The sequence below is a fragment of the Papio anubis genome, chromosome 10, assembly GCF_008728515.1.
Source record: "Papio anubis isolate 15944 chromosome 10, Panubis1.0, whole genome shotgun sequence".
Lineage (NCBI taxonomy): Eukaryota > Metazoa > Chordata > Mammalia > Primates > Cercopithecidae > Papio > Papio anubis.
Window position 1 is genome coordinate 65866731 of NC_044985.1, and position 27291 is coordinate 65894021.

At 36.9% G+C, this 27291-nt stretch overlaps 1 protein-coding gene across 18 annotated transcripts in view; it reads right to left on the bottom strand.

The window, feature by feature from the left end:
* Positions 1-27291, bottom strand: part of PDE1A (phosphodiesterase 1A) — a 398717-nt gene that overhangs the window by 34056 nt on the left and 337370 nt on the right. For 17 of the 18 annotated variants that reach the window (XR_002516184.2, XR_001893430.3, XR_002516185.2 and 14 more), the window contains 3 exons: positions 19753-19834; positions 17231-17354; positions 16654-16841 (listed from right to left, as the gene is read on the bottom strand). Coding sequence is in view for 11 of the 18 variants with exons in the window: in XM_021923769.2 (XP_021779461.2) it covers positions 16654-16841; positions 17231-17354; positions 19753-19834 (394 nt within the window). In the remaining 7 variants the exon portion in view is untranslated. Of the gene's footprint in view, positions 1-14135; positions 14255-16653; positions 16842-17230; positions 17355-19752; positions 19835-27291 lie in introns of those variants that run through there. The other variant, XM_017946694.3, reaches the window with a different exon arrangement.

Consider the following 27291-nt stretch of genomic DNA (forward strand, 5'->3'; position numbering starts at 1 on the left):
ACCACAGGGGAATGTAGGTCTTTGAGAGTCACTGCTCTGTAACTGGTTTGGGTGGGGTGCCAAGGCTAACACTGCTATTCATTCTCCCTGAGCAGCTTGTTATCTAGCAGTACTAAACGTGATTAGAAAAATATTCACTGAAAAAGCCTCTCTAAGTGTCCACAGAATCAGAGCTTGGGAATGGAGCCAGAAGCCATTCAGCCTTATTTCCTGATGACGTCCATGGACACAGACCTAAGTTTTTCACAGAGAGGCAAAGGAGGAGTATAAAGGCGGTACTCAGATTGATTACTTATTTATTATTCCAATAACAACTTTTTCACATGCACTGAAAGCAAAAAGAAGACTCGGCCTGATTCAAACTGTGATACTTTTCAGAAGGAGCAAGAGAAACTCTGAGAGTCAATTAGGGGAGGGTAAAACAACTGTTTCTTGCATTTATTTTAAAAGTTCTCTACATTACACACTGTACAAAAAGAAGGGCAAATTCACTATTTATACTCTGTTACAATCCTCAAGTTTTTAAGCTGGCTTTTATAATCCTTTAAGTATTTTCTTGGAAGAAATAGTTTACATAATTCAATTAACACCTTAAGATTGTTCTACACGTTGCATAAAACAGAACAGGTTGTCTCATTTGTTTTATATTTATTTTATTTTCATTATACTTTAAGTTTTGGGATACATGTGCAGAATGTGTAGGTTTGTTACAGAAGTGTACACATGCCATGGTGATTTGCTGCACCCATCAACCTGTCATCTACATTAGGTATTTCTCTTAATGCTATCCCTCCCCTAGCCCACCACCCTCTGACAGGCCCTGGTGTATGATGTTCCCTTCCCTGTATCCATGTGTTCTCATTGTTCAACTCCCACTTATGAGTGATAACATGCTGTATTTGGTTTTCTGTTCCTGTGTTAGTTTGCTGAGAATGATGGTCTCCAGCTTCATCCAAGTCCCTGCAAAGGACATGAACTCAACCTTTTTAATGGCTGCATAGTATTCCATTGAGTATATGTGCCACATTTTCTTTATCCAGTTTATCATTGGTGGGCATTTGGGTTGGTTCCAAGTCTTTGCTATTGTGAACAGTGATACAATAAACATACATATGCATGTATCTTTATAGTAGAATGATTTATAACCCTTTGGATACATACCCAGTAATGGGAATGCTGGGCCAAATGGTGTTTCTAGTTCTAGATCCTTGAGGAATCACCACACTGTCTTCCACAATGATTGAACTAATTTATACTCCCACCAACAGTGTAAAAGCATTCCTATTTCTCCACATCCTCTCTAATATCTGTTGTTTCCTGATTTTTTAATGATCGCCATTCTAACTGGTGTGAGATGGTATCTCATTGTGGTTTTGGTTTGTGTTTCTCTAACGACCAGTGACAATGAGCTTTTTTTCATATGTTTGTTGGCCACATAAATGTCTTCCTTTGAAAAGTGTCTGTTTGTATCCTTCACCCACTTTTTGATGGGGTTGTTTGTTTGTTTGTTTGTAAATTTGTTTAAGTTCTTTATAGATTCTGGATATTAACCCTTTGTCAGATGGCTAGATTGCAAAAATTTTCTCCCATTCTGTAGGTTGTCTGTTCACTCTGATGGTAGTTTCTTTTGATGATAGTTTCTTTTGCTATGCAGAAGCTCTTTAGTTTTGTATAAAGTGTAAGGAAGGGGTCCAGTTTCAGTTTTCTGCATATGGCTAGCCAGTTTTCCCAACACCATTTATTAAATAAGGAATCCTTTCCCTATTGCTTTTGTGAGGGTTGTCAAAGATCAGATGGTTGTAGATGTGTGGTGTTATTTCTGAGGCCTCTGTTCTGTTCCATTGGTCTATATATCTGTTTTGGTACCAGTTTCATGCTGTTGTGATTACTGTAGCCTTGTAGTATAGTTTGAAGTCAGGTAGCATGATGCCTCCAGCTTTGTTCTTTCATTCGGATTTCCCCATAATAAAAAATGTCTCTCTTGTTGCTCAGTTTCCTCCTGAAATATGTCTTTGACATTATTAACCTCAATGGATATAAAATTATGCATTTAATTTATATCACATGATTCAGTTCCATCACATTAAATCACTTAATTAAAAGAAATTATAAGAAATTATAATTAATTATAATTAAAATTATATAATTAAATTATAATAATTTATAGAAATAATAAATTAAAAGAAATTATAATTAAAAGAAAAAATAAGCTTCTAATCATTTTTCTGTAAAGTGATGAAACATACTTGATAAATGTTCTTTGAATAATAGTATTTTAAATACACTTAATTTAGTAATCACACATTGTTTTTCACTTCTCTCCTGAAACAACTGCAAAAGCTTATTGTGTGTCTTGATGAGCTGATACTGTGAATTATTAGCTGATCTGGTTTTGTTTCTACTTGTTTGTTATCACAGGCTCATGCCTATTTAGACAAGGAGACACAGGGGTTGTTACCAAGCTACCCCAGAAACAAAGGCATCTATCCTTTGTCTTCAAATTCAAAAGCCACATCCATGCATGGCTAAAGAGTTTTTGGAAAATACTTAATCAAGTTCTACCTTCCCACCCATACTTGCAGAAGGGATCCAGGTTTCTCACTCCCTGGACATGGATCTAGGTTTTCCCCAAGAGAAGCAAAAAGGGGTATGAAGGTGCCATTCAAATTGGAAGAGGGAAAAGTTTAACTCCTTACCCTTCCAGTGACATTTTTTTCACCCCCTATGAAACCAAAAGTAAGGTATAAGGGAGAAAAGAGTTGGAAGATTCAAGAGACTTAGACAGTTATAGTCTCTGAGACGGGACCTGCTCTCTGAATTTGGCCATCCCTGTGCTTTTTGAGTTATTTCCGAGAGGAAAGCAAGAAAGAATTCTGAGAAAAAGTCAGGGATCCAGGGGTTAGAGAAGATCTTTGTCATGTTCCCTTATCCAGCATTCTGAACAAGGTGGGTGTTCTCAGCGTGCAAGGAATAGAGGAGGGGCGGCTGTGTAGAATGTTAGGGCAGGAGAGCCTGAGAGAGTGCCTGCAGTATTCAGTCAACCCCAGTGACTCTGTGATGTGAAGAGCAGCCTGTCCTTCAGCCCTGAGAAGTACAATGAGAAGGAGAATAAAAGAGAGCAAGCAAGCTGTGGAAATCAAAGATGTGGGGACCTGCATTGGGGAAGCAAGGGGTCAGAGTCAGAAGGTAATACAAGCCAAAAACCAATGGGGGCTGGCTGTCTGGAAAGATGAGAGAGAGGCCAGAGGTCAAGCAAGGACCTGATGCTCATCCGAAATCCATTAATACCACGACGCTAGTCCCCAGGGACTGCAACACCATCTAAAGAAGGAGGAAAGAGAGGTCAGAAACACTGGATTGACCAGGCTTACTCTGATTCAGTCAAAACACTTAAATGATAAGCTTTTATTTTCTTCAAACAGGTAGCATGGGGACATAGCTAGAAACTATGTTTGGTCATAGAGAAATAATGAAAGGTATATTATTTATGCACCTGATTTGTGGCCTAAGGATATGATATGTACAGACTTAAACAAAATACTAATATTTAAAAAATGTTTGCGCAGTACTTGGATTTTTTTCCTGTCTCATGTTTTCTGCAAAATCCAAAAAATTCCTGCTGAAACAGAACAACATTTGTGTTGTCACGGATAAATTTTAAAAAGCATCTTGTTGAGTGGAAAGCAATTCATAAAGGAATATATATGGCACAGTTCCATTTATATTGTTTTAAAACAGACAAAACTAAACTATACATTGTTTAAAATTATACAAAGAGGGATAACAGCTTAAAAAAAGAATGATTATCACAAAATTCAAAATAGTAATCAGCTCATGGGTGGAAGAGATGGAAATAAATGATTAGAGAAGGCATTGAGAAGACTCCAAGGGCATGGCAAGATCATGTATTTCGTATGTTGGGGTCTAGATGGTAGATTTTCTACCTCTCTCCTTCCTTCTTCCCTTCTCCTCCTTTCTCCACCCCCTCCTCTCTCTCTCCCTCCCTCCCTCTTGCTCTCTTTCTCTCTCTTTCTTCCTCACCTACTGCAGATAATCATTTGAATTCCTACTTCGTGCCAGTCTCTGTTCAAAGAGCTTGGGATACATCAGAGATAGAAACAAACATCCTTTTTTAAATGAACCTTATTTTTAAGGGGGTGAAACAGATAATAAAAATGAAGCATAATAGATCAACTATTTATAAGCTAGACAGGAATAAATGCCATGGGAAAGTACTTGAGGAGGAAATCAGAAGGGCAAGGGAGGGCTGTGGGTGGAATTTGAAATTTTTGCCAGCCTTGCTGACAAGGTTACAATGTAAGCTAGACTTGAAGGAGGACAGGGAAGCAGCCTCATAGTATTTGGGGGTAAAATGTTTCTGACAGAGAAATGCTGTAAAAAACTCCTACAGCAGGAAATACCTGATGTGTTGAAAGAAAGACAAGAAGGAAACAGTGTGGAGGTTAACGTGGCTGGGGTAGATACAAAAGCCAGCGAGGGGAGGATAAACGGGAAATTGAATAAGCCAGATAAGGAGTTGGAGACAGACATGGCTCATACAGGGCCTTGTGGACAGCAGTGTGGTGCAGCTGGCCCCTACAGGCTCATCAGATCGGACTGTTACTTTTCAGGAATGTTTGCAAGCTGGTTGTTAAAGACATTCATTATTAAAAATTAAATTACATAAGTTTAGAATTAAATTATATTTAAAAGAAAGATAATAAATGTTTATCAGTAAAACTCACCATTGCCTAATTATTTTGAGGCATGGTACTGTTATCTATGTCTTGAGGTTAAGACATGTCCTGATACGTCTGCCATATCTGTATGATGGAAATATATGATGTGCACATCTTTTCCCAGCTCCACGCTCAGACACATCATATTGATAGCTTGAAACTGGTCATGATGGGAGTGTTTACACCATGGATATCATCAAAAGTTATGGATCAAGTCTTAACTTATTGTTTTATTATTGTTTAAAATGATGGAGATAATGTTTAAAATAGTGATTAAATTTAAACATGTATCATATCTTTAGCTATTACATTATAAATAACATATGATTTGAGAAAGTTTTTCTAGTATTCAAAACCAGTATCAAATCAAATGACCAAGAAGTTGTTTCCATTTTTGATGAACAAGTCAAGTTCTGACCTATGTCTTCTATGCTTTCATCATATTTTTAGAGACAGGGTATCTCTGTGGTGCTCAGACTGGTCTTGAACTTCTGGCCTCAGCCTCCCAAAGCACTAGGATTGTAAGCATGGATAACTGTGCCTGGCCTTTAACATTTTTTTTTCCAGGGACGGGGTCTCACTCTGTTGCCTAGGCTGGAATACAGTGGTGCAATCACGGCTCACTGCATCTTGGAACTCCTGGGCTCAAGTGATCCTCCTGCCTTGGCCTCTATAGTCACTGGGATTGCAGGTAGGTACCACCACACCTGGTTCTATACTTCTGGCATAAATGAAATATCAACCAACATTCATTTCTAAACTATACTCATTTTTCAGTAGCAATCATAAATGACTATGGACAAAATAATTTGGCAAAAGTCAACAAAAAGCATTCTTTGAGAATCAGCTATATAAAATTTACAATAAAGGGTATTGTATATTTTATTATTATTATTGTAAATTATATGTTATACATTCTTTTTATCAGTAAAATATATAATAAACTTGCATATATGAATGTTTTGTGTGTGTGCATACACACACACACACACACACACACATATATACAGGCCACTAATGAAAATGAGCTACATTTATGTGACCCTATAAAATTTAGACATTGTTTTTCTGTATATGATTTCCTTTGTTATTAGGGGGTATTTATCATCCTACTGGTCCAGTATAAGCAAAAGTGCTGATTTTTCCCTCAATTCCATAGGTATCTTCCTCTCAAAGCTGCTTCTTAGATCTTCAAGAATCTGGAGCAAACTTCTTAGATCTTCAAGAATATGGTCAAGGATTCATGAGAGTGTCTGCTTCCTTGAGTAGTGAACTTTCATTATGGCCAATGTTATTATCTCCATAATTACATATGTTGAGGCCAAGAAAGCTTACATGATTTGCCTGGGACTTTATGGGTGTAAATAGAAGGGAGGGACAATTCTCATTATTGCCCTCCACCTGCCTCACTAGAAGAATAGCCATGCACCCGCTTAAAATCTCTTGTTAGCTCTTCAGCAGTGCAGAAAAGGGTGCAGACTTAAGATGCTGAGAAATGCTGAACTGATGAAAATATTTTCCTCACCGTAAGTGGATAAAATTAAGCAAAAAAGGAAACAGTTGGGGGATGATGAAAAGCATTGTTTTACTTTTTGAAAAGCCCCTTGTCAAAAATGTGTCTACATACAACATTCTTAGACAGATCTTCCAAGCTCCTTAATAGAGGAGTTACTGAATGAAATTCTTCTTTAAAAAAGTTTTGGTATATTGATGACCCAGGAGCCTCATACCTTGGAGCCTAAGGATCTACAATCTCTCACTGCTCTAGGACTAGGGAGACGTTTCTGTGATATCTGTGAAATATAGCTTAAGAGTTAATATGATGATGATCAAACATCTGGAATTCTCTTCAAAGCCCGGATGCTTAATTAATATTCCAAAGCTCTAAACATCATATGACCTGCTTATTTTCATCTCAATGCAATTGTAATAAAGAAACTTTCATTTTCAGCATATAAGACTAGAAGTGGTAGGTACTGGAAAATTAAAATGGTAATATCTGATACTCACTGACTTTAAAATTGATGACTATTTCAGTAGACGTACTTTAATAGCTTATGATTTTAAAATTTTTATGCAATATTTCATGTATATAAATGAATTATATATGCATATATAAAGCACATGTGTTAGACATAATCATAATGATAAAATGAACTTTTATGTGTCTAGTGCCCAATCTAGGAAGTAAAATTCTACTTATTTCTAAATAAAAAACTCATCCTACTCCCTAGAACCATTCTGAATATTTCAAAAAAGCCCTTTAGTTTTATCATATACATATTCTAAAACCTATTCTTTAGTTTTTAAACTTTCTACAAATGGAATCTTGCTATATTTCAGCAATTTGCTTACTTTTTAAAATTTTACTTTAATTTCTGGGATATATATGCAGAATGTGCAGGTTACGTAGGTATACATGTGCCATGGTGATTTGCTGCACCTATCAACCCATCATCTAGGTTTTAAGCCCTGCATGCATCAGGTATTTGTCCTAATGTTCTCCCTCTCCCTGCCCCCCACTCCTGACAAGCCCTGGTGTGTGTTATTCCTCTCCCTGTGTCCATGTGTTCTCACTGTTCAATCCCCACTATGAGTGAGAACATGTGTTGTTTGATTTTCTGTTCCTGTGTTAGTTTGATGAGGATGATGGCTCCCAGCTTCATCCATGTCCCTGCAAAAGACATGATCTCATTCTTTTTTATGGCTTCATAGTATTCTATGGTGTATATGTACCACGTTTTCTTTAACCAATCTATAATTGATGGGCATTTCGGTTGATTCCATGTCTTTGCTAGATGGGTAGATTGCAAATATTTTCTCCCATTCTGTAGGTTGCCTATTCATGCTGATGATAGTTTCTTTCGCAATGCAGAAGCTCCTTAGTTTAGTTACATCCCATTTGTCAATTTTGGCTTTTGTTGCAATTGCTTTTGGTGTTTTTGTCATGAAGTCTTTGCCCATGCCTATGTCCTGAATGGTATTGCCTAGGTTTTCTTTCAGGATTTTTACATTTAAGTCCTTAATCCATCTTGAGTTAATTTTTGTATAAGATGTAAGGAAAGAGTTCAGTTTCAGTTTTCTGTATATGGCTAGCCAGTTTTCCCAGCACCATTTATTAAATAGGAAATCCTTTTCCCATTGCTTGCTTTTGTAAGGATTGTTGAAGATCAGATGGTTGTAGATGTGTGGTGTTATTTCTGAGGTCTCTGTTCTGTTCCATTGGTCTATATATTTGTTTTGGTACCAGTACCATGCTGTTTTGGTTACCGTAGCCTTGTAGTATAGTTTGAAGTCAGGTAGTGTGATGCCTCCAGCTTTGTTATTTTTGCTCAGGATTGTCTTAGCTATATGGACTCCTTTTTGGTTCTGTATGAAACTTAAAGTAGTTTTTTCTAATTCTGCGAAGAATGTCAATGGTAGTTTGATGGAAATAGCATTGAATCTATAAATTCCTTTGGGCAGTATGGCCATTTTCATGATATTGGTTCTTCTTATCCATGAGTATAGTATGATTTTCCATTTATTTGTGTCCTCTTTTTTTCCTTGAAGAATGGTTTGTAGTTCTCCTTGAACAGGTCCTTCACATCCCTCGTTAGCTGTATTTTTAGGCATTTTATTCTCTTTGTGGTAATTGTGAATGGGAGTTCATTCATTCATGATTTGGCTCTCTCCTCGTCTATTGTTGGGGTATATAAATGCTTGCAATTTTTACACATTTATTTTGTATATCGAGACTTTATTGAAGTTGCTTATCAGCTTAAAGAGTTTTGGGGCTGAGGTGATGGGGTTTTCCAAATATAGAATCATGTCATCTGCAAACAGAGACAATTTGACTTCCTCTCTTCCTATTTGAATAGACTTTATTTCTTTCTCTTGCCTGATTGCCCTGGCCAGAACTTCCAGGACTACATTTAATAGGAATGGTGAGAGAGGGCATCCTTGTCTTGTGCCAGTTTTCAAAGGGAATGGTTCCAGCTTTTGCCCCTTCAATATGATATTGGCTGTGGGTTTGTCATAAATAGCTCTTATTATTTTGAAATATGTTCTACCAATACCTAATTTATTGAGAGTTTTTTAACATGAAGGGATGTTGAATTTTATAAAACGCCTTTCTCCATCTCTTGAGATAATCATGTGGTTTTTGTCATTGGTTCTGTTTATGTGATGGATTATGTTTATTGCATCCCAGGGATAAAGCTGACTTGATCATGGTGGATAAGCTCTTTGAAGTGCTGCTGGATTCAGTTTGCCAGTATTTTATTGAGGATTTTTGCATTGATGTTCATCAGGAATATTCGTCTGAAATTTTCTTTTTTTTGTTGTGTCTCTGCCCAGGTTTTAGTAATAGGATGATGCTGGCCTCATAAGATGAGTTAGGGAGGATTCCCTGCTTTTCAATTGTTTGGAATAGTTTCAGAAGGAATGGTACCTGCTCCTTTGTACCCTTGGTAGAATTTGGCTGTGAATCCATCTGGTCCTGGTTTTTTTCTGGTTGGTAGGCTATTAATTACTGCCTCAATTTCAAAACTTGTTTTTGGTCTGTTCAAGGATTTCGAGTCTTCCTGGTTAAGTCTTGGGAGAGTATATGTGTCCAGAAATTTATCAATTTCTTCTAGTTTGTTTGCACAGAGGTGTTTAGAGTATTCTCTGATGGTAGTTTGTATTTCTGTGGGATCAGTGGTTATATCCCTTTATCATCTTTAACGTGTCTATGTTGTTTTTCTCTCTTTTCTTCTTTATTAGTCTAGCCAGCAGTCTACCTATTTTCTTAATTTTTTTGAAAAAGCAGCTCCTGGATTCATTGTGTTTTTGATGGGTTTTTCATGTTCTATCTCCTTCAGTTCTGCTCTGATCTTAGTTATTTATTGACTTCTGCTAGCTTTTGAATTGATTGCTCTTGCTTTCCTAGTTCTTTTAATTGCGATGTTAGGGTGTTGATTTGAGATCTTTCTAGCTTTCTGATGTGGGCATTTAGTGCTATAAATTTCCCTGTTAATACGGTTTTAGCTGTGTCCCAGAGATTCTGGTACATTGTTTCTTCATTCTCATTGGTTTCAAAGAACTTCTTGATTTCTGCCTTAATTTCATTATTTACCCAGGAGTCATTCAGGAGCAGGTTGTTCAATTTCCATGTAGTTGTGTGGTTTTGTGTGAGTTTCTTAATCCTGAGTTCTAATTTGATACCACTGTGGTCCGAGAGACTGTTTGTTATTATTTAAGTTCTTTTGCATTTGCTGAGAAGTGTTTTACTTCCAATTGTGTGGTCAATTTTAGAATACTGAGAAGAATGTATATTCTGTTGATTTGTGGTGGAAAGTTTGGTAGATGTCTATTATGTCCACTTGATCCAGAGCTGAGTTCAAGTCCTGAATATCCTTGTTAATTTTGTCTCGTTGAACTGTCTAATATTGACAGTGGGCTGTTAAAGTCTCCCACTATTATTTTGTGGGAATCTAAGTGTCTTTATAGGTCTCTAAGAACTTGTTTTGTGATCCAGGTGCTCCTGTATTGGGTTCACATATATTTAGGATAGTTAGCTCTTCTTGTTGAATTGATCCCTTTACCATTATGTAATGGCCTTCTTTGTCTTTTATGATCTTTGTTGGTTTCAAGTCTGTTTTCCATTTTTTCATTTTCTTTCTTGAGTTGGAGTCTTGCTCTGTCACCAGGCTGGAGTGCAGCCTCAATCTTGGCTCATTGCAAGCTCCGCCTCCCAGGTTCAAGTGATTCTCCTGCCTCAACCTCCTGAGTAGCTGGGATTACAGGCACACACCACCATGCCCAGCTAATTTTTGTATTTTTAGTAGAGTTGGGGTTTCACCATGTTGACCAGGATGGTCTCCATCTCCTGACCTCGTGACCCACCTGCCTCAGCCTCCCAAAGTGCTGGGATTACAGATGTGAGCCACTGCGCTGGCCCTCAAGTCTGTTTTATCAGAGACTAGGATTGCAACCCCTGCTTTCTTTTGCTTGGTGAATTTTCCTCCATTCCTTTATTTTGAGGTTATGTGTGTCTTTGCACATGAGATGGATCTCCTGAATACAGCACACCATTGGGTCTTGATTCTTTATCCAATTTGACAGTCTGTGTCTTTTAATTGGGGTATTTGGCCCATTTACATTTAAGGTTGATATTGTTATATGTGAATTTGATTCTGTCGCCATGATACTAGCTGTTTATTTTGCACACTAGTTGATGTAGTTTCTTCCTACTGTCGTTGGTCTTTATATTTTGGTGTGTTTTTGTGGTGCCTGATACTGGTTTTTCTTTTCTATATTTAGTGCTTCCTTCAGGAGCTCTTGCAAGGGAGGCCTGGTGGTGGTGAAATCCGTTAGTATTTGCTTGTCTGCAAAGGATTTTATTTTTCCTTCTCCTGTGAATCTTCATTTGACTGGATATGAAATTCTGGGTTGAAAAATTCTTATCTTTAAGACTGCTGAATATTGAATATTGTATATTGCTCCCACTTTCTTCTGACTTGTAGGATTTCTGCTGAGAGATCTGCTGTTAGTCTGATGAGCTTCCTTTTATAGGTGACCTGACCTTTTTCTCTGGCTGCCCTTAACATTTTTTCCTATGTTTCAACCTTGGAGAATCTGATAATTATGTGCCTTGGCGTTGATCTTCTCATGGAGTATCTTAGTGGTGTTCTCTGTATTTCCTGAATTTGAATGTTGGCCTGTCTTGCTAGGTTGGGGAAGTTCTCCTGGATAATATCCTGAAGTGTGTTTTCCAACTTGATTCCATTCTCCCAGTCTCTTTCAGGTACTCCAATTAATCACAGCTTCAGTCTCTTCACCCAGTCTCACATTTCTCAGAGGTTTTGTTCATTGCTTTTCATTAGTTTTTCTCTAATCTTGTCTGCATGCCTTATTTCAGCAAGATGATCTTCAAACTCTGATATCTTTTCTTCTGCTTGATTTATTCAGCTATTGATAATTGTATATGCTTCACGATGTTCTTGTGCTGTGTTTTTCATCTCCATCAGGTCATTTATGTTCCTCTCTAAACTGGTTATTCTAGTTAGCAGCTCCTGTAACCTTTTATCAAGGTTCTTAGCTTCTTTGCATTGGGTTAGAACATGCTCCTTTAGCTCAGCAGAGTTTGTTATTACCCATCTTCTGAAGCCTACTTCTGTCAATTAACCCATCTCATCCTCTGTCTAGTTCTGTGTCCTTGCTGGAGCGGTGTCACAATCATTTGGAGGAGAAGAGGCATTCTGGCCTTTGGAATTTTCAGCGTTTTTGCACTGTTTCTTCCTCATCTTCCTCATCTTCCAGGTCATCTTCATGACTGGATTTATCTACCTTTGATCTTTGAGGCTGATAACCTTTGGATGGGGTTTTCTGGGAGGTCATTTTTGTTGATGCTTTTGTTATTGTTGCTTTCTGTTTGTTAGTTTTTCTTCTAACAGTTAGATCCCTCTTCTGCAGGTCTGCTGTAGTTTGATGGGAGTCCACTTCAGACCCTGTCACCAATGGAGGTTGCAGAACATCAAAGATTGCTGTCTGCTCCTTCCTCTGGAAGCTTCAGCTCTCCTGGATGAGGTGTCTGTTGACCCCTGTTGGGAGGTCTCTCCCAGTCAAGAGGCACAAGGTCTGGAACCTGCTTGAGGAAGCAGTCTGTCCCTTAGCAGAGCTGGTGCACTGTGCTGAGACAGTCGCCCTTGTTAGGGTCAGCTGCTCTCTTCAGAGCCAGCAGACAGGAAAGATTAAATCTGTGGAACCTGCAACTGCAGCCTCCTCTCCCCTTAGGTGCTCTGTCCCAGGGAGTTGAGAGTCCTGTCTGTAAGCCCCTGACTGGAGCTGCTGGATTTCCTGCAGAGATGCCCTGCCCAGTGAGGAGGAACCTAGAGAAGCAGGCTGGGCACAGCCGGTTTGCTGCGTTGTGGTGAATTTTGCTTAGTCCAAACCTCCCAGACTCCTTCGCACTGTCAGAGGAAAACCACCTACTAAAGTCCAGCAGTTTGGTTGTTTTGCACAACACTGTGTCTTTCATTCCTGTTGGTGATTAGTTAAATTTTAACAGTTTTATGCTGTTCCATAATATGTACATACTATAGTATATAAATCAATTTTACTGTTTTTTCCACTTTATTTTGCACTCGTGAACAATGCTGCTATGAATATTTTAGACATGTCTTTGATGCATATGCGCAAAAGTCTCTCTGGGGTAAAAATACAGAGGTAAAATTGTCGAGAAGTATGGCACATGCATCTTTAAATTTCCTACAGAGTGCCAAATTGTTCCATGAAATGATTATATAATTTTACCTATATACAAGTAATGTGTAAGAAAACCAAAAAACCTGGCATCATTCTTGATTCTTCTCTTCACTTTGTTTCCTACATCTAATCTGATAACAAATCCTATCAGTTCAGCTTTCAAAATACCTGGATATCCAGAATCCAATCTCTTTTTGCTTACCCTCCTTCTACTCATGCATACTGGTTTAAGCCACAGTCTTTATGTATCTAGAAATTATACACCCTCTCAACCATTACTACCTGGTCTAAGCTCCCATACTTCTCCTGGGTTATGAACAACAGCCTTCTTTCTGATCTCCTTGTTTCTATTTTTACTACCCAAACAAAAGAATATTTTCCATTCTGTAGCAGAGTAATCCTTTTGAAACCTCAGTTCATATCAGTCAACTTTTTTTTCTCAAAACTCTACATTTGGTTTCCTGTCTTTCTTAGGCCAAAACCAAAGGTCAGGCACCACATTGCCCACCCATCACATTGCCTACATTATTCCTACTTGTTCAATTTCTTCCGCTTCACTGCCCTTCTTATTGTTTCTGGCATGTCAGGCAAGCTCGGTCTCCTACATAATGTGCTAGCCAATCCCTTTGTTTAAAAATTTGTTACCCCCCACCCTCCCAGACCTCTCCATGGTTCTCTTTCTAACCTCCGTTGTGTATTTATTTAAATTATTTCTTCCTCAGTGAAGCTTTTCCTTACTGGCTTATTATAGAGAAAGTATCCCCAATTTCCATAGTAATTTGATTTTCTTAATCTGGTAATGTCTTTAATTTTCTTTATTTCTGAATAGTTTTGCTGGATTTAGAATTCAGCATTAGGGATACCCCTAGTTACTATATAGTAGCCCTATAACCCTTATTTCTATAACACATGGCAGAAACATAATAAATAATAGTTATAGTGATAACAGCAAACTCATATAGCACTTAGTACTCTAGACACTTCTAAGCAAATTATATTAATAAATTCATTTAATTCTCTTAAAACCTATGGTGAAGAGGAAGACTTCCTGCTATAGTGATGTAAAGAAGTCGAGTATTTTCTCTTCTTAAAAAAAGAGTGTAAAACTAGACAGCATTAATAAAAACAACTGTTCAATGACTCTGGAAATCAATCAAAGGGACATAATAATTTGAGAAACATTTATTCTTGAAAAATTCTTGAACATTCAGGTAAAAATAGCAGGAGCCTGTGACCTCCTTGCCTGAAGTTACTCCCACTCCTCCATCTTCCTCTCCAACTCTGACCTGGGAATGGAAGCAAAAGTCAACCTTCCTGCTGGATGTGGTAGAATCAACTTGGAATGGGAAAGAATCAAGTAATTCTGGTTACTTGAACATAAAATGGTGAATCTGCTTAGACTAGATGGGAAAAGTCCCAAGCTTTGCCAGGCTAAGGTTGGGGTGCAAGTTGGGGTAAATGGTAGACCAGCAGGATTTCATAGAAAAATCCTAGAAATTAGAGAACCATAGAGAGGCCATTTATATAGTCAGTTTTAAAATTGATCTAAAAAAATTCAAGACAAGTTTTTAAAATATGTTTTTAAAATTAAAGAAAATAATTTTGAAGAATTCAAGGAAAATATGCTAACAATGAATGAAAATATAAAATATCAACAGAGAAATAGACATTACAAAAAATAAGCAAATGGAAATAATAAAATTGAAAAAAAGCAGCTGAGATAAAAAGTTAATTCAGTGAAATCAACAGTAGGATTGAGGTGGCAGAGAAAGAAACAGTAAACTTGAAGATAAATCATTAGAAAACAGCCAATCAAAAATGAATGAAGAAGGAAGGAAGGAAGGAAAGAAGGAAGGACAATTAAAGAAATTGAGAGAGATCCAGAGCATCCGGGACAATTTCCAGAATCCTAAGTTACGCATAACAGGATCTTCAGAACGAGAGAACAGAGAAAAAGAGGCAGAAGAAAAACATTGAACAAAATGGCAGAAAGCTTCCCAAATTTGATGCAAATTATTAATGTATGCATTTAAGAAGCTCAATGAACACTAAGTAGAATATTGAAAAAAAACCCTAGATATATCATCATCAAATTGCTGAAAGTCAAAATAAAGTCTAGAAAACAGAAAGAAAAAAATAAGACTCAGTACAGCAACAATACAGTTTATTTTTGGTCAACACTGTATCAGAAACTACAGAAGCCAGAGGCAATAGAATGACACATTGAAAGTGCTAACAGAAAAAAAAAATAATTCAACAATTCTAAATCAAGTAAAATTATTCATAAATAAAAGTAAGATACAGACATTCCCAGATTAAGAAAATCTAATTGTCAGCATAACTGTGTTATAAGAAAATACTTAAGGAAATACTCCAGTGTGAAGAGAAATGACACCAAATAGTAGCTCAGACACACTGGAAGAAATGAAGAACATCATAATGGCAAATATGTGAGAACATATAAAAGATTGAATATATGAATGTGTGTGTCTGTCATCTGTCAAGTTCTGCAGGAATTAATGTGTTATTTCTGGCTCTCTGATCTATTCCTGAGGCCCATCTTATTATCTCTGCATCACAGTCACACTGACTTTATTACTTCAGTATAAGAGTAAATTCTGATATATGGCAAGTGCTCCTCTTTTCCTCTTTTATTATCCTTCGGGATTGTCTTGACTATTCTTAGCTATTTGCAATACTATATAGATTTTAGGATCAATTTGTTAAATTCCATGAAAAATATATTGGAATTTTCACTGGAAACATGTTATATTTATGGTTGACTTTTGGGATAATTGAAAACTTTTCAATATTGTGTTCCTCTGACTATAAATATGATTTAACACTCTATTTTGATGTTATATTATGCATTTTAAGAAAACTAAGTTTATTCCTGAGTATATTAAAGCTGCAAAAAGCACAAGGAAAAAAATTTCTGGCTGAAAAAATAACTACAAAGACCCTGGAGTATTTTAAACTTCCAAGAGGCCATTGTGCAGGGAGTGTAGTGTATGAGGGAGGCAGAGCTGTGGGAATGAGTGTGAGAAGAGGCAGAGGCCAGATCTGGATATAAAAGCTAATTCCTGCACGAAAGATAATAACTGTTTGGATACCGACTCACAAACCTACTAAATGGACTAATTAATTTGAAGCAGCTAATATGTCAGAAATAACTATAACTACCTTCCCATTCGATTTCTGTGGTGGTTGATTACTAATGATTTCCCCAATTCTTGTCAAAATTCTGAGTCAAAAAAGCAACTTAGTGAAACAGAAAAAAAACACACCCAAGTCTCTGACATGAAGTGATAACACCTTTAATGCAACACAAAAGCTACTTGCCAAGTAAAATCCAGGCTGGAAAGCACCTCTACGAAAGCACAGGAGTCTATATTGTACCACAAAGTTTTGTCACCATTTCATTATCTCATCTTTCAGTATCTAGTTTGCCACCACCCACTGATGCACATATCTGCAGCCCATGTGGCACAAACAAACCAGAACCTCTTTTTATCTAATAAATGAGCCAACTTTCTCATGAATAATCAAAGAGTAGCCAAATTCCAAATGCCATCAAGGGTTTACACATTCTATAGAAGAAGAAATCTAGAAGAAATAATTCAAACTCTTAGAGGAGAAGTGAAGACAGAGAGAGATGGCAGTAAAGCCTCATAAACAACACTACCTTGTGCAGCTAACTCTTTCCACCTCTCTTTGTTCTGCTGAATGATGTCCACCAGGTTGTTCTTGAAGCTCTTCAGGTCCACTGCTGCAAGGGAGTAGTCTGAGGAATAGGACCCATCGCTCATGGAACCTTTTGCATTTGGTCGTCTTAGTGCATCAGCAATGTGTAACCCCACAATGGTGGTTGAGCTAACAGTAACAACCAAACAAACCAAAGAACACCATCAGGATATGGGGTGAACGAGGAAAACCTGAAAAACTTTACAAAACCGACTAGAAAAGCAGGGTAGTAGATGGTCAGTACAAGTTCTGAGCACGTGGCAGCTGCTCACCTCCTTTCTCTCCCACCCCACACTGGATTCTCCTTAGTACACACCTTAGTATTTCATATTTTGTGTATTAAACTTCAGTTCTCAAAGGCAGATGCAATATAATATAAAGCCACTAGGTGGCAATACTCCCTAATAATTCTTGTGAGAATTCTCTGCCTAGATGTGAGAAATATAGATAATCATTAAGGAAAAGGTTACTAAACATCACAAAGATGAAAAATGATGCAAAAAAAGAAAATATCATACCCGCTTGCCACATAGGAAGAAGTAGTTTCGGCTTTTGAGGCTTCCTCTATAAGAGGAATAACAATTTTCTCTGTTGAGTCTGTCAGAAGAGAAAATGTTGGCTCTACTATGAAATCGATGAAACCTACAAAAGCCAAAATGAAGAGAGAGAGAGAGAGAGAAATTCAAGTGTTACAATTTCCTGAATTCTGAAATCAGAAATAATGAAGAGCCTCTCACAATCCTGGGATAGCGAGTATCAACTAAAATACTGGTTCTGCTTACCCTTTGTATTGTTTTAATCTAATAACAATCTTTAGAGATGGTTCAACTGCTCTATAAAATAGTACTTGAAGCCATGGAAGTGACACAATTTAAGCTTGTTAACTCAAATATATTGACTTTTCTATTTACTATTCAGCCTTAAATAATACACTATTGCTAACAATAAATTTAGATCCAATGATAGTGACTATAGTTTTCTCTCAACAACAGGGATCATTATCCTTTTTGAAAGCACATCATGTACATTTTGGATTTCATTATTTACTAACAAGAAATCATATCTAAGCTCCAAAGAAATTAAGTAATTGAAGGTTTTTCTCAGGTAACAGGACGACAATTGCTTTTTGTTTCTTACTATATCAGTCAGAGCTTTCTGCCAGTGTGTTAATATTTCAAATGGCTGTTTATTGTTCTCTGGATGTAAAGTGTGAGTTCACAGCATGTGGGTGTGTTCTGTCAAATCAGTGAAGAGAAAAGTAACATCTCTGGGAGACAGCATTAATCCCACCACTTTGAGATGTCAGTATTGAATGAAGACTTTTACATTTAAAGTACTCATCAAGATAGAAAATGACACACACAGAAAAGGGCATTGTCCTCTGGAAGCATTTTCCATCCCGTGTTTAGGCAGAGGAGGAGACAACAACCTATTCTAAGGTCTGTGTACATGGCAATATCCCAGATCCCAGGACAGCTGTGGGTGCCTCAAGTCAAGAATTTGTTGTTGGAAACACATCTGAGAGCAATGGACTACCACCTGAATAAAGAAGAATAGCTGGAGGGGGGCTTTTTAAGTGATAATGTCCTGTAAAGTATGCACATTTAAAGATTGTCCATCCAATACTTGGATAAAAGTAATTCACATTTCAAGTAACTGCATTACTTATAATGTATAATAAGACACATTTTTAATTTAATAAAACTTCAATAGTTTTAATGGATGCCTTCATGTTAAATCAGTGTTAACTGATCACCCAGGGTACTATTTTAAGTTCTATGTTCTTTTGTGTGTGTGTGTGAGAAGGAGTCTCACTCTGTCGCCCAGGCTGGAGTGCAGTGGCGCGATCTCGGCTCACTGCAACTTCTGCCTCCTGGGTTCAAGTGATTCTCTTGCCTCAGCCTCCCGAGTAGCTGGGATTACAGGTGCCCACCACCACGCGTGGCTAATCTTTTTGTATTTTTTAGTAGAGACGGTGTTTCACCATGTTAGTCAGGATGGTCTCGATTTCCTGACTCGTGATCTGCCCGCCTCGGCCTCCCAAAGTTCTGGGAATACAGGTGTGAGCCACCGCGTCCGGCCAGTTCTGTCTATGTTCTTAAATGCCTGAGATGTGTAGACTGTCAACTGGGGCATCACCTTTACTAACATGGCTGCAATTTATATTACAGCAACAAGCCTCAGAAACTTCCATTCGTAGCTTGCCACATCAGGTCCTTAGCCTGCCACATTTACACTTACTAAGCAAGAATAGGCACCTGTGTTATGGTCTCTAGAAAAACAGCTGTTGAAACATGGATGGGAAGGGGAAGAGGTCGGAGCACGCAGCTTTCCCACAGCTGACTGCCCCAAAGCTTTGCGATGGGTGGTGCCGCAGCATAACTACACAGGTAAGAAGTGATCCTTGTGTTTATTGATCGTATTGTTCAGTAACAAAAATGCTGGTTCAGTGAATAATTATTACAAGTATTTGAGTCATGCAACACAGCAATAATATGTTTTAATAATGAACTGGACTTGAAGTCCCCAACCCAAATACAGATGATAAGAATGAATGTGGTTGGGGGCATTATCATTTTGCAAATTTCCTGTTGTTGGTTAATCTATTCACATCATGAGAGAAAATTTTTCCAAATGAAATGTGCACTACTATATTAAGCATACCATGGAAACTTAGTGATAGAACAAGGGCACTAATATTTTCATTGAGTTGACCTCTATCTAAAGAATTAAATTACAGAAAACAGTAATCAGCAATAAAATAACATAAAATAGTCTCCCACACAAGACAATGTTATATTTTGTAAAAGGGTTAGAACCATGATAACAATTACATTTACTGTTACTTTATTGAATTCATTTTGTGAAAATGCTTCAATAATTCTTATTCAGCACCATAGAGATCCATTTAAAAATCAAATGTGTCATGAATATGGAGTGAGGTTTTCATGGAAGTTACCCCTTTAAACAACATGGTTTACACATTTGAAAACTGACAAGCACACACTCACTTTCCGCCACCACAAATCATCAGTATTACCTATTTGTGACTGGGCCACCATGGTTGACTTCCGATCACAAAGTGGGGAAAAGGGAAGCCCTAATTCAGCTTCTTTATCTCCCTGGAGAAAGAAAAGCACATTAATATAGACTTGGGTTGGAGAAGCTAAAATAATGAGCAACCTAAGATATAAAGCCTAGAAAATTCATATCTTTCATTTCTTAATTAGGAATACTTTTGTCTTATTTATAAAAACAAAAGCTATAGTCCAAGTTTATATAATTTTTCTTGGATGGTCTCCTTTTGGGGACATTTTGCAAGGAGAAAAATGATGAATGTTTTCAGGACCTGGAGACATTGCTTTGGCATTACAATCCCTTGACTTTTAGGAGACAAACGTTTGCTTTTGGAATTTTCCAAAGTCACCATAAAATAGCTAGCCATCTTAGTGTGTTACCTGACATTTAATTAACCATCCAAGTTAATTTATTTATGCCAAGTATATCAACAGACCTTAAGTATCAAAATTTTGTGACAGAACTGTTTTTCAAAATTAAAAGTATATGATTTGAAACACCTTTCTATTCATTAACCAAGTTTCATTAAATCTTCCACAACATATAATGAGGAATTTCTTCAACATTCTTACATTCAGTGTGCATAAACTTATTTTAATATTTTCTCCTCAGAGAAAATTGAAATATCAATTTTTTTATAATTTGATCTCATCTAAAATAGATTAATTGAGCACATATGTTAAAGAATTCCATTTATATTTGGGTTTTACTTCAAGAGAATTAATTAAATTTTCATCTTCTAAAACAAAGGTTGCTGTTCTGGTCAAACCTTTAATATCACAAGGTTTATTAAACTTTGGTTCTTTCCTTTTGCATTAAAGGAGTTGTGCTTATGAAAGAAAGAGGAGAGGATCCTTCCTTGTTCTTGTTCATTGCAATTGCCTGGCCATTTGAAAGAATGTTTTAGGTTCTATTTTCTCCTAATTTATTGGCTGTATACCTTCATGAGCAACACCAGCCTTGCATCATAAGTCCATAACTTAGGATAAAATACCTAAGGACCCACGGTTTCCTTTCACTCTGTTTCCATTAACATCTTTCTATCCTAATCTTTACAATGTCATGTCAACATGTAGCTTTACAATTTTTTGAGAATATCTTCTAGAGCAGTTCCCCTAAACCATGCCTTTGATTATGCGAGTTATAGGCAGAAAGTCTGGAATCAGAATTGTTGGGGAAAATCTAGATACGACCATCAAAGAAATAGGAAAATTAGTTACAAACAGGAACATTTCACTGTGTCATAACTCAGAGAAAATATAAGGAATAAGAATTTCTGTGACCTCTGCTAGTAACTCCCTAATTCCTCTGGATAATAATAACACTAATTCCATGTGAAATTGTTATTTATACTCAGGTTAAAGGACAGACGGAAGGGAATTATTAATGCCACTAGTCTTAGAGTCAGAAGATGTAGTCAGCTGAGTCCCTGCTGTTCTAGGGGTTATTGCTGTTACTTCAGACATAGCACAACCTTTGCTGAAATGAATTCTCCTTATCTGTTACCTAATTTTGTGATCTTGATTTACTTGTTTTAGGGATAAAATATAATAGATATAATAGCATCTATCCTGAGGTTATCTAAGACTATTTATATGAAGCATAAAGACAGTGCCTGCCACTTAGTAGTCATTAAGTTTAGCTAATAAGAAACATAACTTAGGTCAGGCGTGGTGGCTCACACCTGTAATCTCAGCACTTTGGAAAGCCAAGGCAGGTGGAACACAAAGTCAAGAGATTGAGACCATCCTGGCCAACATGGTGAAACACTGTCTCTACTAAAAATACAAAAATTACCTGGGTGTGGTGGCCTGTGCTTGTAGTCCCAGCTACTCAGGAGGCTGAGGCAGGAGAATCGCTTGAACCCAGGAAGTGGAGGTTGCAGTAAGCCAAGATCGCACCACTGCACTCCAGCCTGGGTGACAGAGCAAGACTCCAACTCAAAAAAAAAAAAAAAAAAAACCCAAAAATACCATAATTTATAATAGGAACAATATGAATGCAATATGTACAAATTAAAGGTATTTATGTCTAATATACTATGATGTCTAATAATGTCTAATATATTGAACAGTTTTAAAACACAGGAAATTGAAGTGTGCTTAATTTAGTGTGTAATAAAGAGGCATCAGCTTTTTCACCCTCTTTTTTTCTAGCAAAGAATTGACAAGAAAGGATTTCCACTTTTGAAAGATTGGTTTGTCTGCAGTATGAGACATGACTTGGGGTGAGTTAAGGATGACTCCTTGGCTTCCAGTGTGAATGGAAAGGAGGGAGGGGTCTGTTGGTGCCACTAATGGAAACCAGATCATCTGGGTGGGGGAAAGATTTAATACCATTATGGATTTGGTTTCTGACATGCTGAGGATAAGGTGCAAGAATAATGTCCTCAATCATTTATGTTAAAATATTAATACTAATATTACTATTGATGAAATAAAATAGAAATAAAGCTACTGATAGGCTTTTGGGAACCTGGTATTGGAGATGCTTATATAATATATGCAGATACAACTGCATTTTATTCTTGTGTGTATTTGTTAGGTTGGTGCAAAAGTAATTGTGGTTTTTGCAGTTAAAATAGTAGTCTTAGAGTCAGAAGATACAGTCAGCTGTATCTTTGGCAATTAAAATTGCAAAAACCACAATTACTTTTGCACAACCCTAAATATTATAAGACTGTATCTATTAAATGCAGCTAAGCTACATTTAACTTTTGTTTGTTTGTTTGTTTTTTGTTGTTGTTTTTTCTTTAGTTAAGATGCTGCTATCTGGTGTTTTAAGGACACAAATGTAATAGATGTATTTTTATACTCTGTGGTACAAGCTCTTTGGCCCCCAAATGGTAACTTTGGCCTGAGAAAGACATTATGATAATTTACTTTCTTTTATTTTTATTTTCTTATTTTTTTGAGACAGAGTTTCACCCTGGTTGCCTAGGTTGGAGTGCAATGGCGCAACCTTGGTTCACTGTAACCTCTGCCTCCCAGGTTCAAGCAATTCTCCTACCTTAGCCTCCCGAGTAGCTGGGATTACAGGCGCCTGCCACCATGCTGAGCTAATTTTTTGTATTTTTAGCAGAGATGGGGTTTCACCATGTTGGCCAGGGTAGTCTCGAACTCCTGACCTCAAGTAATCCACCTGCCTCGGCCTCCTAGAGTGCTGGGATTACTGGTGTGAGCCACTGTGCCCGGCCACTTTCTTGAGTTAAATTTTATAGAATGTTGAATGGCAACATTTTTCCTATAGGGCTTAGGACAGTTACATGCAGGGATGACATTCCTATAGATGGAGCAAGAGATTTTATGTTCTATTTGCTTCCTGTACCCCACAATTAATTTAGAATATTAAATTTTCACGTCAAATCACATTGAACGCTAAAGTACATCAATTGTTTAATTTATTTATAAATATTTCAAAGTGTTATTTACTCTTTAGGGTGAATAAAGGCCACGAGTGCAAGATTAGTAGGGGGCCCTGTAGGTAAACTATGAAGGAACTAGAACTCTGCATAAAGAGAATGTTAGAATCTCTGAGTATAGATTTGGCCACCTTTATAATTTCCTCATTCTGTCCCAGGATAGGGAATATTTATTTTCCATCAAGGTAAAAGCAGAGGTCATCGCAATAAGCATTGTGAAAGAAGAGTTTATATTTTTCTTGGAGGTTTTGCTGTCATTTGAGGACGCTGCCTTCAGGGGGCCAAAATACACTTTTAAAAAGGAGGAGGAAGTAGAAAAAGTGGCCCCATCGAAATGGAAACTCAAGGCAGCCTGAGGTTCTCAGGCCCCACAACTTGTACCTGTCTTTACAATTCCCTAGAGATCCTTCAGGTTTCTTCTCTGAAAGTCTATAACAGAGAACTAGTAATTGTTTTTAAATGCTTTCCTACCGTTGTAAAGTGCTCTGACAGCCATTAATAAGGTATGAAATCCAATGACATAACAGCACCTTTTTGTTGTTGTTGTTGTTTGCATGTCTCTGAAACCAAAAAAATTTGTATAGTTTTGTTTTTTTCTTGAGAGAAGTCTCACTCTGTCACCCACGCTGAAGTACAGTGGCATGATCTCGGCTCACTGCAACCTCTGCCTCCCAGGTTCAAGCGATTCTCCTGCCTCAGCCTCCCGAGTAGATGGGACTACAGGCACCTGCCACTATGCCCGGCTAATTTTTGTATTTTTAGTAGAGACAGGGTTTCAACATATTGGCCAGGTTGGTCTTGAACTCCTGACCTTGTGATCCATCCGCCTCAGCCTCCCAAAGTGCTGGGATTACAGGCATGAGCCACTGTGCCTGGCCAGTCTTGTTTTGTTTTGTTTTAATAAAGAAGAAAAGACAGGGTAAAGTACAGAAATCTTGAAAAAACTCTTCATTGAAACTTCAGTATTAGAGAAACAAGCAACATCAATAACAAATATGCAGGAAGCCCCTGACCACAGGGACAGGGTCTTAGGAGACACTCTTCCTAAGGACAGCCTTCGGAGACATTCTACAGCTGAGGGTGAGATTTGAGAGACCTCTTGCTCTATAGAAGAATTTGATTGGGAGAGAAGGATGCACTAATTTAGCCTTATTTGGGAAACTTCAGGAATTTAGGCCCTCTACCCTTCTTTACTTCTTCTATAAATGGGCCTTTCTAAATTCGAAGAACACCATGAAAAACATTTAAGCGTTTAATAATTACAGCAACTAATACATTCAATTTCAGTAAAATATTGATCTGATATAACTGTATTTCTGTGAGTGTTATAAATATTTTATGGAATATTAGAACCCCTGGTGTAACCGGTGTTTATAGTACTTTTATGGCTTTTGAAACTAAAACCTTTTTTACATTTAAAGTTATCTTGGCTCATAGTGACAGTTCTTTTCATTTCTGCAATTTTAGGGGTTATGTTTATGATTTTTTAAAAAAACCAGATTCTTGGCTGAGAATGGACTAACTAAATACATTTGTATTACTATGGAAAATGAAATTTATTTTGGAATAACACTTTATACTACTTCTAGCAACATTTAAAAATAGAGAGGCCTGACTGTATACAATTCAAAGTAAAATAAACATTTTGACCTTTCCTTCCAAATAACTTGCATTTCCAATTATTTTTTTCTTCTTGGCTAACAAGGTAATAATGATTAATAAATGCAGATTTTGTTCAAATATATATTTTTTTCATGTGTCACAAAACAACTAGTGGAAGGGAAAAATTCAGGTAGTCATTGTTATTTAGTTTAAAATACAAACATTTTGATGGAAGCGACTATTTCTGTAAAAAAATTAACTCCATTGACTTCTTATCTTGCCAACCTGACATGTGTGTTCAAGAGGAGAATAAAAAGCAAAAACCTGTCTTCTTTTACTAATGATTATTTTTTTTTGGCTGGTATGTTCATCTCTGATCTCTCTCTTATATCAGTCATAGTTAAAATAAATGCAGCATCCTCCAAATCTACCCATTACTGTCAGTAGAGGCAACCGTGTTGATCTGTGTGAAAACTCGAGGAGACATTAATCGTATTGATAAATATCACAGGCTTGTTGCAAAAATGCCTTGGAAATGAGAACCTGCTCTACTGCCTTTTACCATTAGTGGCTTATTCAAGAGTCAGAAATCAGTGTTTCTCACGACTGCAAATTCTGGATACAATTCTGATCTCTGGCTAGTTTCCCATGGCTTTAGAGGGTGAAACTAAAGTAGTACCACTAAAGAATGAGATAATGCTGATAGGATTTTTAAGAATAATACAAATAGCTTGTCTTCCAGAAATATACAGCATTTAAAAATTTCTTAGTGTTTCTTTGAATCCATTTGTTAAATAAAATGAGTTTGGTAGACAAACTAATAAGAAAATTATTTAGAAGTTGACACATCACAAAATTTATCTGCATTTTTCTGAAATAGTCACACACACACACACACACACACACGAACCTTTCTTGAAAGGTTGCTCTTGGAAAATTCTAAAAATCAGCTCTTTCCTTTGCTACTTTTCTGATTTTTTTGAATTTCTATCTAGGCTCTAATTTTGTTCAAAACCAATAGAAGGAATTGCAAGTCTAGCATTACATTCTGCAGAGCAAAAAGGAAAATGCTTCTCTGAATTGGCTACTTTTTAAACTTGATGATTGTGTTGGAAATGTGCTTTTAAATTGCACCCAGATCTTTAGAAATTCAGCATTAAGTAACTATCAAACAACAAAATACTTCATAAGCAATGGTGTAGTATACTGATACTTTGCCTTGGAAAACTATAAAGCTTAAAATAGACTAGCAGGATAACAAATACCACCAATTCCTCACATTTGAAGCCCTCTTACATTTATTCTATCACTTTGTTCTTCACAGTCATCCTGGGAAGTAGGCAGGATGTGAAAAGGTAAGAAGGTATATGGAGACAGGAAGGGGAAGACTCATCTCTCCCACTCCTGGAAGAATGAAAAGCTAGGGCTTACCCTTGAGTTTTCTGAAGTCAAGTCCAATTATCTCTCTAATTCACATTATTAGGCTTCTTAGGTTTGACCAATGTACATAAAATACAATCTTTAACAAGAAACACAAGATGTTTACATTTAAACTGTAACTGAGGGCCATGATGAGTTCTGGACAGACCTCCTTTTATTTACCTCAAAATCTCTAGCACAGCCGGTGGAATTTAAGACACAGTATTTAGATTCTTAGTACCTTCCAAAGGAATGAAGACACGTATTTGCAAATTGCTTTCTAAAAGTGCTGTTTTCACTGTATGAGATGAAAAACCCAGTCACCTTGGCTAAATGCATAGCAGAATGGCATCAGTATTGTGGGTCTGACAAAGTGATAGTTTTACAGATGGCTATGTGAGGATGAACAAATATAAAACATACGAGAACCACTGCAGTCCTGCTAATTTCTAGGACATCTGCATAGATATATAGACACAGTTCAATATCTTACGTCAAATCAGAGCAATACATACACCAAGGAATTTCAGGTTCATTGCTTATTTACCTCCAAAGGTGTACATTATGCAGTATGACTAAGAATAAGTAAGAATACTACGGGATTTATTTAGTTCAATGCAAGAAAACATTTTACCTGTTGGAATCAATATCATATTTCAGCATAAGTTTCATAAAGAAAAACTTGTTTAGCTTGAAAGACAAATTTGTTGGCAGTACAAACTTACTTATTTTGACCTTTAACTCCACATTTTTCTGTTTTGCTGCATATGTTTCTGAAGGGGATTTGAAAGTCATTTTTTAAAAAAAATCCAGAAATTGGTGAACTTTCAAAAGATCTGAACTCAATTTCATTGAATTCATTAATCTCATGATCCTGTCAGGTATTCTTTGTTTTGAAATCAGTAAAACAAAAGGATAATACAAATCATGACATTATTTGGAGATCTAATGGTAATCTTCAAGAGTCTCTGGGATTTTAGTTTTGTTTTTTTCCACAGTAATTATTTTAGGATCTTCTTTAAGTCAGAGATGAGCTACCTTCATTATGATATACTCTTT